General features: G+C 40.8%; 1 protein-coding gene across 2 annotated transcripts in view; it reads left to right on the plus strand.

The window, feature by feature from the left end:
• Positions 1–12,052, plus strand: part of CARS1 (cysteinyl-tRNA synthetase 1) — a 32,553-nt gene that overhangs the window by 958 nt on the left and 19,543 nt on the right. The window contains exons 2-6 of one of the 2 annotated variants that reach the window (XM_083720034.1): positions 5,608–5,853; positions 9,748–9,839; positions 9,988–10,076; positions 10,904–11,000; positions 11,463–11,561. In XM_083720034.1, coding sequence (XP_083576160.1) covers positions 5,608–5,853; positions 9,748–9,839; positions 9,988–10,076; positions 10,904–11,000; positions 11,463–11,561 — 623 coding nt within the window. The remainder of the gene's footprint in view (positions 1–5,607; positions 5,854–9,747; positions 9,840–9,987; positions 10,077–10,903; positions 11,001–11,462; positions 11,562–12,052) is intronic. The other variant, XM_083720035.1, reaches the window with a different exon arrangement.

Consider the following 12,052-nt stretch of genomic DNA (forward strand, 5'->3'; position numbering starts at 1 on the left):
TCTGAATCTACTGCCAGTCGTTTTCATTGGCTGTTACCCTGAGTTCTACTCTATTCATTTGCTTCATATCTTTCTGAACTCTGTCATGCCTTCCTTATTCATCTCCCTGCCTCCCCGCGCCAGATTTTCATTAAAGGGAATGATGTTCCTGCACTCTGATATTTTAATTTAGATTTCTTGGAAGTACATTTTCTAGTGCTGTGCTCCTTTTTTAGAGATGGGATGACCGAAACTGTACATGGTACTCCAAACATGGCTTTGTATGTTGATTAATGTAGTGATTGCAAAACACTGTGTCAATTAGTTAGGAAATGCTGTGAGAACATAAGGAGAACATTTACCATACCCTTTTCTTTGCATGAGAAGGTGTAAGGTAAATAATATTTAGGGCTAGTGTAGATGATCCGTTTGACATGTTGTGAATTTGTCTTGGATCTTGCCCATTTGATTGTGCAGCTGCTGTAGTGCATGCTACTCAGATGCAATGCTGCTGAAAGCAGACTGAGGGACACCATGGCAATGTGGATTGAGCTGACTCCATCACACGACTGCTTCATGCATGCCAGCTGTTGCATGGATAGTCTCCATCCACATTAAAGCTTTACCAAAAGGGTATTGTGAATTAGCCCTAAGTGATCGTGTTTTGGCAGCTATTAGTATTTGACTGCATTGAGGACCATGGCTTGAACAGAGCACACACTATTGATTATTCCAAAGCATTCCTGGTGTTATCATGTGGTCATCTGGTCTTGCTTAGGTCACCAGATGCCCTGTTATTAACCTGGGCTGTTTCTGAATACAAATGTTTGCTTCCACATAGGGTGCCAGGAAAAGTCTTCAGTACTATTTCTATTTTGGTAATACTAGTACTTTGTTTAGTTCATGTGAAGGTAAGCCAAATACCATGAAAACATCAAGCAACTCCACTAATAGTGTTATATAAAAGCTTATTAGCCCTCAGGCCTTTGGATACATATCAGTTTCCAAAAATAAGGTCATTATAATTTTCTAATTGACAGTGCAATCCCTTGTAAGGCTACTCAGACATATGTCCTAATGGGACTTATTTCTAGGTATGTGTATAGGAATTCAGTCTGTCTCGACCCTCTTTATCTAATGAAGACTGCTTTGCTTACCTTGATGGAATCATCCCTGTTTGCTTCCCTTTAAACTAGGGTTGGTTAGACATTTGTTTAAAGAAAACAATTGATCATATTTTAAAAATAGGAATTGCTTTCAGACTAGTCTCTGACATTGGTTCTGTCTAGGCCCTGAAATCTAGATACCATGCCATATCTATGCCCTGCCAGACTCCACATGCTACGATAGAGTATACTCTTATGACTCAATTGAGTAGCATGCAGTGTACTTAGCATTTCCATTTAAACACATAATTAAGTCTTTGAGGTAAATGTGCAGAACCATTAATTTAAAAAGAAAAGGGTCATCAGTTTGCATTCCAGAGCATGTATGTAAAAACCTGCAAGCTTTGTATCCTAGATCACTTATATTTCAGGCAGTTGTCATGAGGGAGTTACTGTTTTTAACTACATATTTATTATGCGCATATTTATACCTTCCCACTTCCTCCAAGGATCTCAAGATGGCTTACAACAGCCTTCTCCAGCTGGTACCCGCCATATGTTTTGGATTACAACTCCCATCAGCCCCAACCAGTATTAGAAACTCAAATATATAAGCTAGGTGCCAAATGGCACCATAAATCTAGGTTACCGTCACCACAACGAAATGTCTATTCACCAGGAGGCTGGACTAGATTACCTTCGGGGTCCTCTGCAGTCCTACAGTTCTGTGATTCTATGTTACATTGCTTGACTGTAGCTTGCTCTTAAAACAATTCACTTGTCCCAGTGCAAGAAGGAGAAAAACACACAGTAGAAAGGAAAATAATATTAATGATGGACTGAGGCAGAGGTTTTTAAACTGTGGTTGACAACCTGGTGCCCAGAAATATCCACGTAGTCACAATTGGACCCACACAAATTGCGCCTGGCATTTCTAACACTGAATTCAACATGGTGCTAAGTGGGGTATGCACTTTCCTTTCCACTGAGCTCCCCCTCAAACCTCAGAGCATGTTCCCTCAAATCCCAGAGCAAATTGTGGGGGGCACAGGAGGAGCAGGGGAAGTCCTGTTGCACAAGAGGGCCTTGTTCCGCACATGCAACAACTTAGTTGAGCATTTCTCAAACTTGGGAACCCAGCTGTTGTAGGACTAAACTCCTATCGTCCGTAACTAGCAAGACCAGTGGTCAGGGATGGTGGGAATTGTAGGCCAACAACAGCTAGGGAGCCAAGTTTGAGAAACACTTAGTTGAATCCCACCCAATGCTATTCTGCTACTGACAGCATAAAAGAGCTTGCCAAATCATTGTGCAGATGCTAACATGAAGTTGAGGCATGCTTGGATTATTCAGTTGTGTGGAAAATATCCAAAGAGGAAATTTGTATATTGTTGTTCAGAGATGCACAGTTTGACTTTTGAGCAGGGGCAAATGAGACTGCAGCCCAGGAGTCCAAGGGTCAAGCTACACATTATTTTAAGCATGCTTTTTCCGGCCACTTCCTCCATGCACCCCCACCCCGAAACAAACAGTAGCTTTTTGTGACCCGGATCAGGATCACAGTGAATGGAAAGAAAGTCTGTTTCTGTTTGTCATCATTGCTTTGTTTCCAAATGTATGTTTGAGGAAGAATGCAAGTAATGACAGTAACTAAATAGCTAGCCAGAATAAATTAATACTTAGCCAGAATAGCCAGAATAAATTAATAGCTCATATGGCTGACCTCAAATATGTATCTGTGTGTATAATGTTTACAAGCCTTAAGCATACAATTTAAAGTTATTTAAACTGTTTGCTGAGTGTATGATTAAACAGGAATGGTTTGGGGGTGATTTAAGAAGCTAACATTAGCTGACCTATCGCCTGTGGGTCACCTATATCCCTCCTTGTGGCCTGCCTCTCTGTCTAATAGCAATCCAAGCTTCAGAGTGAAGATATAAAACAATGACTCTATGCCACAGAGAGATTATAATGGGTATAATGTTAATTAGATGCCGGTGTTTGCCCCACCCAAACCTCCATTTGATATGGTCTGTGTTATTTCATTGGGACATTAGCTGCTTCCTTTTCTGTGAGGCTGAAATTCTAATTCTGGTGATTTTGCATCTTATCCTGGAACCCTAATGTCCAGTTGGATGTGTTTTGGACTGCACATCCCATCAACTCAAGCTATCACAGCAAATGATTGGTCTGGGACATTGTGAGTTGTAGCCCAAAACATCTTACAGGCACCAAATCAGGGAAAGCTAACCTAGAGGACAAGCAAACATATAGCAAGCAAAGGTTGTATCAATCTTATGTCCTCTTGTACATGATTTTGTGGGACTCGGACTTCATCATTATCCTGAATTTTTGTTACTTCCAGGGCCTGTTTCTGGAATTGCTGCTTGGCTTACTGTTCATTTGGAGTGTCTGAAACACACTGTTAAGATATGATACATTTTAATTGTACATACTGGGTGTATTTATTTGACAAAGGATGTTTTCATTACTGGGTCTGTAATGTTAGTCAAATATGTGTGTTGAAGTTGCAGTAAAACTTGCATTATTTTCTGCATCGTCTGTCTTGCTACTGTACCACAGGCATTGACTTTTTGTTAACCTTTTAAGTTCTCTCTTCAGTTTCTTATCCCCTCACCACCAGCTCAGTTGGTTGGCACACATTAACATGAGAAATAATTTGTGATTGTCCAATATTGCCTACATTGTTTTACCAGGACATATATCCTGGTTGCTTTCACTAGCCACATAGTTTGTTTTAAAGTATAAACAGCTGAGCCAGTGTATTAAAAGCACTGGGCTTCATTCTGTGCCTAGAAGTTTGCCTTGGGGCCCAGGCTGACAATAGAAATTGTAGCAAGAAACACTGCTCTTTTCTTTCCACCTAGCCAGAAATAATGGTGAAATTGAATTCCTAAGGGTTTGCGTAGCTGCTTCCTTCATCTCTATTGTTTATTAAGTGGCAGGAGTGGAATGTAATCTGATATACAATCAGATTTTAACATGGGAACACCTTCTTGTAAGTCAGCCTTGTAAGTCAACTCCTGGGGTGTTAGTTAACTACACAGCCAAAAAATTTACCTACCTGCTTTTTACTCATCAGAGGAGCCACCTATGAGTGAAAAAACTGGCTAATAAAGAAGTTAGCAGCCCAGAAGCATTTAACTCCCCACTTTCTCCTCCTCCCCTGCCCCACTGGCTGCTCTGTTTTTCTTCCCTCCTCGATAGGAAGAGGATTCTGGTTCGCCTTTCCCCATTTTAACATGTATTGGTGTGCTTTGTTGCAGGGATGCACCTCCTGATCTGGGCTTTAGCCGCAACCCCCATCTTTATCTCCCCAGGGGGGCAGTGTGGGCAAATGAAAACAGCAGGCACTGCTGGAGTCAATGCAGGAGGTGTTTGACCACACTGTCAAAGAAGGGGAGGACTAGAATATTCCGCTTTGTTAGCCCAGTTTGCTCTTAAGCTGGTGAAACAAAGTGCTCTGTCCCTGCTTTGCCAACCCAGTTGGGTTCCATAAAAGCAAGAAAGAATGTGGCTTCACTTCTTACGTGGCCAGTACCAAAGCTGATTGGGAAGGCAAAGCTTTCTGGTTTCCGCACCCAATCAGTTTTCATATTGTGAAAGTGGCTTCTTCTGCAACAAGTATGGAAGCTATTTGGGCTGTCAATGTACACCTTCTGTCCCTGCTTGGACAGCCCAGTCACTTGGCTGGCAGGAATTCCATGCTTTTCTTTATGTGGAATGCCTGATTACCAGTGGTAACAAAGCAAGTGGTTAAAGACATTAATGGCATAAGTGCATTACAATTCCCAACAACTGCATGTACTTTCCAATTGTATATTTCACCAAAAGGTGGAGCAGTTCTCCCTTAAGTTGCTCAACAGTATGAAAATTAGTTCCTGAGTGGGATCTTCAGCCAGATGGTGATGCAGCCTCTTCTGAGCCTCAGCCTGGATTTTTCTTTGCCTACAATGCTCAGTTCTCCTGTTCCAACTCTGGAGTAGTGATATCTGTATATTTGAGAGTTAAATTAGGATTTCCTGTAATCTGACAATTGAGAAAACATGGCTTTATAGTGTATATTGAAACAAGCCTTTATGAACCAACCTATATTACTTTTTACAACAGATATTCTAGCCTTGCTGTATACAAAGTTTTGAGCCCACCAGCCCATGCATACTTGTGATCCATATATATTTCCCTGCTTGGTTGCCTGCAGGCAATGTAGAACCCACAGGGTACTCTGTTAGCATCTGTTTACAAGACTAAAATCCTCCTTCCTTTATCATGTTTACTGCTTTTTCTTTCTCTGCATAGAATGCTTTTTTTTTTTACTAGTCTTATTTCCCCTATTTGGGCTACTTGAGTATTTGGTGCACTATGGCCTGGCTGCTACTGCACCATTAACCCCTTAATGTGCCTAGCTACCCTCCCCATCTGGGCTGTGAGGGATGCTTTATTACTGGGTGCTTTTAAAGCATGGGATCTGACTGCTTGTCATCTGCCTCTGTCTTTACAGCTTCTGACTACAATTGTATTCTGAGCATTAGTGAAGAGGAAGCCAGGTTGAAGGCTCTGAATGAGTACCTCAGCACTCGTAGCTATATCCAGGGGTTCACATTTTCACATGCAGATGTGGAAGCTTTCAGGCAGCTTTCGGGCCCGCCTGTGGACCAGCATTTCCATGTGGTTCGTTGGTACAGGCACATAGAAGCAATTTATGATGGCAGCAGAGGAAAGCATGACTCCTGTAAACTCCAAACAAGTGAGTAATGGCAGGGGCTAGTGGGCAGCGAGCTAATGGCTGTCTTAATATATATATATGGAAAAAAACTTCCTATCCAAGATTATTCTGTGATTTTATTTATTTTTTAAAAGCTCCTACATTTGATAGCCATAGACTTCTGGGTCATTACAGCAAATAATCAGGTTCTGTTTCTTTCTTATTTAAAATATTATTTATTACATTTATATCCTTTTTTCTGCCAATGAGTTCAGGGTGGTATACAAGGTTCTCTCCTCCCCTCTGTTTAATCCTTACAACAGCCTTGTGACATAGGTTAGACTAAGAAGGTGTGACCATCCCAAAGTTACCTTGTGAATTTCATGGCTCACACTGCACCCTCCCAGTCTCAGTCTTGCCAGAACAAATATGCTTTTGGTAGATGCTGAAAAGAGTACAGCCCAAGGTACCTACCTGCCTGATGTCAATAGGCAGGAAGTTCCAAAGTCTAGGTCATGGGTAGGCAACCTAAGGCCCAGGGGCCAGATGCGGCCCAGTCGCCTTCTCAGTCCGGCCCGCAGATGGTCCGGGAACCTGTGTGTTTTCTACATGAGTAGAATGTGTCCTTTTATTTAAGATGCACCTCTGGGTTATTTGTGGGGCCTGCCTGGTGTTTTTACATGAGTAGAATGTGTGCTTTTATTTAAAATGCATCTCTGGGTTATTTGTGAGGCATAGGAATTCATTTATTAATTTTTTCAAAATATAGTCCGGCCCACCACATGGTCTGAGGAATGGTGGATTGGCCCACGGTTGAAAAAGGTTGCTGACCCCTGGTCTAGGTCAGGGGTCAGCAACCCGCGGCTCCGGAGCCGCATGTGGCTCTTTTACACCTTTGCCGCGGCTCCGGGGTGGATACTAGTGAGGGGAGGAGGCGCATTGTGTGCCCCGACACTCCCCACTGTTTTAAATGTCGCAATGGTTTTGCGGCTCCCAGTTGTTTTTTTCTTTGGTCCAAGTGGCTCTTTTTGTCTTAAAGGTTGCAGACCCCTGGTCTAGGTGCTGCCATACTAAAAGATGGATTTTGTTAATCAGCTTTGACTGAACAGGCAGCTTTTACCAAAGTGTACATCAAATGCAACTGGTAAGACTGCTTATTTGACACAAATAGGGGCAGTCACTTAAGTTCATCTATGGACATGAATTGTCAGAGGCTAAAGTTAAGATTTTCTCCTTATTGCAAACCCATGTTCAAAATGGCATCTGCAGTCTTGTTTTTAGTGCTGGTGTGTGCCTCATTTGGCTACAGATTGCCTTCCAAGGACCCTAGATCAGAAACCTGCGACCTTATTATTGAACATCAACTCCCGTTATCCCTCACTATTGGCCATGGTGGCCAGGGTTGATGAGAGTTATAGTCCAACAACATCCTGGCAGGCCACAGTTTTCACCATTCTTATCATTGAATTTTAGAGTTGGAAGGGACTCCAAGAGTTATCTAGTCCAACACCCTGCTATGCAGGAACCTCAACTAAAGCATCCATGATAGATGACCATCCAACCTCTGCTTAAAAATCTCAAATGAAGGAGAGAGCCCATTCCACTGTCGGAACAGCTCTTAACTGCCAGAAAGCTCTTCCTGGTGTTTAGTCAGAATCTTGTTTCTTGTAACTTGAAGCCATTGGTTGAATCCTTGCAGTGCTCTGATAGTGTCAGAGAACAGGAAAGGAAAAGAGACTTTGTTACATTATGTGTGAGTTTTCTCTGCAATGACAAACACGAATATATGCAAGTACCTATAATGAGTATTGTTAGTGGCTGCTTTCATACCTCCCAGAAAACCCTGTCAATTATATCTTTCTTATATTCCCTCAGGTGTTCAGTTGAGCTCTGTGCTATGGAAGACTCATCCAGGTGTATTTCAAACACATTGTTTCCCTCAGAATATACTCGGATGGTCATTGTCAAGACTGTGCCTTTTAATTTGTTTAGTGGAATGTTGGCATTTTTCTCCAGGGACACCAGAGGGTGAACTGGGAGAACTATGAAAACCTCACTGACCTTTGTTGAGGTGGTAGTGCATTTTATTAGCATTTGAAGCTCCGTAGGTAGAGTCTGAAAACAGAAGAGATTGGTGTGGTGTTTAGAAGTGCAGATAAGAATTGTACTTGAAACTAAAAATAAAAATGCAACAAACCAAGATAAAATAAATGCTTTAAACCTTTAAGCAGAAGATAAGAACTACTATTGGTTTTATTTGGTTTCATTTTCAAGGTGTGTCACATAATGGTGAACACAGTGGAAGTGATTAGAATGATAGCTGTTGTTTCTGGCAGGAATATTTGAATATTTGATTTGCCTGAATGAATAGTTTGGGTAGATTGTTGTATGTTTTTCTTTTGTGGTTAAGGTTATCATATTGTGGTTTATGCATTCTTCTTTCAGCCTTCTTATCTGGAGTCTTCTGGAGCAAGTTTTGAATCTGTGTGCTGGTTTAATCTTTTAGAAATTAACCTCCTTGGTGGCCATAATTAATTATGTGTGTGTGTTTGTTTAAAAAGCAACCAAAAGGACAGAATTAAATTGCTTTGTGTATGTTCTTTAAACTCAACCTTAAATCAATTATTTCCACTGCTTATGTCATAGTGAAGACTTATTTAAGCGAGAAAGACATGTTTTTCTGGTTGCCAAATGGAAATAACTGGGAATCAAAAATTATTGTCATCCTATTGCAAATTGCCCAGTGTTCTGCCAGTAAATTACTACCATCTGCCCATTCCTGACATAAGCTATAGGAGGGAGAGGGTTCAGCTCTTTTCACTTGCACACCCCTTTTCTTTTTGAAATGGGACTCCCCTATTACCCACTTCATACGTGATTGAGGCAGGGCAGAGGGAATTTCAGATAAAATGAAACCAAGTGGGGAAATTATTTACTACTTGCATGCCATACATACATGTGCCATTCACCCCCCCCCCCATGCTGATTAAGGTATTATTCTGTGTCCTTACATCAAACTTATTAATGCATTCTGAATCATCTGTTTTCTTCATGAAACTGCCTTGTTGAAGTTTTCCTGTTTTAAGTATAGCACATATACTTTTTGCAGATGCAATGCAAAGAGACATTCACATAGTCAAAGTGTTGATTTTGGAACACTCTAGGAAAGAACTTAATTAAGGCTACAATTCTGTGGATTCTAACTGGGACATATTCCTGAGAAAACATGCATAGGATCACAAATATAAAATCATGCAGCAGAGGTGGTTGGGATATATATGCATTGTTCGTGCTATTCAGGGAGGAATTCAAGGTCTTGCAAGCATTTCAGATTGCCAAATGGAATTATTCCCACCCCATTTGCTGCGTGCTACAGCTGACCCAATTTCATGGTGTGTTGTGGAATGAGACCCATTTAAGTGGACGTCCTTGCACAGGCTTCCACTGAGGGGTCTCATTAGCTGAATCCTGCCCACTTTTTTTTAGATATCTGGGAGTTTTATGTCAACTTCATAGCTTGGTGACTATATTCAATAAGTTTTTTTGCTCTGTCCTAAAGCAATTCAATTTCTTCTCAGGAGCTTATCACTCTTTTTTAGACTCCCTAAAAGTTGGAAGAACAGCATGTGCATGTGATTTTTGGGAGGTGAGGAGGATGTTTTTACATTTTGCTGATACAGGAGTTCCTGTGGGAGTAAGTGCACTAAATCAGAGCCCTGAGAGTTGCTGTCACTTTATGAAAGAAAGAAAAGTGGCATCAACAATGTCATGATGTACTCTGCATCAAAAACGTGGTGTTGTTTTTCAAATTGGCTATTATTCAAGTGTTCCTTCTGAGCTAATGACATAGACTTTTATAGCAAAGAAGCTCATAATACCCTTTCTAGATTTGTTTTTCTTGGAAAATTAATACTGAATTTTTAAAATCCTTTCTAGGTAAAAACAAGCGTACTCAGCCTCCCTGGTCTCCACCCCAAGGAACAACATTACCCAAACTCTGCCTATACAACAGTCTTACTCGCAATAAGGTACATTTTTGAATTTGGCTTTTCCATGTGGTGTCTTTTGCATAGTGGAGTTAGTAGCATTGCTCATGGTTTCTGAACTGCTTTTCCTGTAAGACTGCCTGTACAAATTTGGGTGCTTCTAACTACTATGTCTCCTTTTCCTCCTAAGGATGTGTTTCAGCCCCAAGATGGCAACAGGGTGAAATGGTATTGCTGTGGTCCGACAGTGTATGATGCCTCCCACATGGGGCATGCAAGGTATGGCCATGTCTGAGTAGCAAGTCCCTTGGGCAGTTTAAGAGCAAAGCTGTAAATGAATTTGTTACATCAAAATAATACTGCCATCTTTATAAAATCTCTAAAAAATCCAAAGTTTATGACTAATCTTCTTTTTGACATATTGGCACCAATTAATGCTGTTGGACATCCATAACAAGGATGTCTCTTGTTTGTTTAAAGTGAATAGCTGTCTATGGTGATGATCAGGACCATGGTTCTGGAGGAGGAAGTGTCTAAACCTTTCATCCTGTGCTTTTCCCCCAACTGAAATTGCCCTAAAGCTACTGTTTGACTTATGGCAGAGAGCAAAGACATGGACGTATGTTTTAACCTCCTCATCGCCAACCTCAGTGCAGAAGTCCTGATCAAATTCTCCCCCACTCCAGGCCCCACAATTTCAGAGATCCTGATCACAATTTTCTTCATCACATCTAGTTTGGTCCTTTCTAGTTTCTCACAAGAACTTCATATATCACTTTATGATACAAATGCAGATGCCCATTGCTTTGAAATAACATAAAAATGAATGCCAAATGATTTGGGTTTTTAAAGGAAAGCTTTAAATGATTTGTTCAAATATCTAAATGAATTGTGGGTAGCAGGACACTGCAAGCTGGAAGCCAGGACTGCTATGTGTCGCCTTTCTTCACCACGTATTAATTTTGTATGCAGTGTGTAATTTATTTTAGGAAAGCAGTTCATTACTTTTCAAAAGCAAAAATATAATGTGAATCTTCATGAATATAGTGGGTGCATGTAAATGCTCCTGAGGTTGCAAAATCAATTTGTCTTTTGAATTATTGTAGATCATACATCTCATTTGATATCCTGAGAAGAGTTTTGAAAGACTATTTCAAATACGATGTCTTCTACTGTATGAATATCACAGATATAGATGACAAGGTAATTCTAAAGTACTGTCATTTGATTAGCTGCAGGAATGAGACTAACAGATGAGATTATTTAACTTAGTTTTTATTCTAATTTAATTGTCTATCCCACCAATAAGTCAAAGACTTTCTCTTTGAGGTTATTACTTCTTAATTCATACAGCGCCATCAATGTGCAAAATGCCTTTATAGAGTAACATAGCAAAAAGACAGATTCCCCACCCCAAGAAGCTTACCATCTAATTTTCAGAAGAAGATGGTTGGAGAGACAGTGAGGAGAGGAGAAAAAGACAGAGGCAAGATAATTGGGCAAATATGGATGAATGGGCTGAGGCTTTGTGTCAGTTCTTGCCTCCCCCCCTTTTTTTTGGAACTTTGGGGATGTTTTGTAAGATGAACACCAGTTCTAATTTTAATCTTCAAATTGTATACACTGTGTGTGCTTCTTAAACATCTTTTAACTTTTGTGTTACAGATCATAAAAAGAGCAAGGCAAAACTATCTCTTTGAAAAATACACAGAGAAGCAGCCATCAGCAGCACAGCTACTTGAAGATGTCCAGATTGCCTCTGAGGTCAGCTCCTTGACTGTTCTCTTCCATACTTCATGTAGGCAGGAGACTGCTTAGTTGTCTTCCAACACCTTGGATCAGAGGAGGAATCAGCCAGCTCTTGTTCCTTCTTTTTTCTTCTTTTTGTCCCTCTCTTCAGACTCTGTTCCATCATTGGCCACACGCAAGCTCTTTCTATGAAGCCACCACTCTCTGTTCCTAGCAAGGCTATAATCCTCAAGAGTCCTGCAAGACTCCAAAGACCTGTCCACACTTGGAAGCAGTGTTGCTTCTGCTAGGAACGAGACACCAGGCTTTAGTGTCCTAGCCTTATCACCTTTCCTGAGAATACTTTTTGCTGCTACTTTTCCTCCTACAGGCAATCAAACACATTTACTTTATTTGATCTGCAAACCATAAGCATCAAATACAGTGGAGGGTCATCAATACAACCATAACAAAAAAGAGAAAATTGGAAGGGGGGAGCACAAGATGCATGCACACAAATGGTGTCT

Source organism: Podarcis gaigeae (genome assembly GCF_964106915.1).
Source record: "Podarcis gaigeae genome assembly, chromosome: 1".
Classification (NCBI taxonomy): domain Eukaryota; kingdom Metazoa; phylum Chordata; class Lepidosauria; order Squamata; family Lacertidae; genus Podarcis; species Podarcis gaigeae.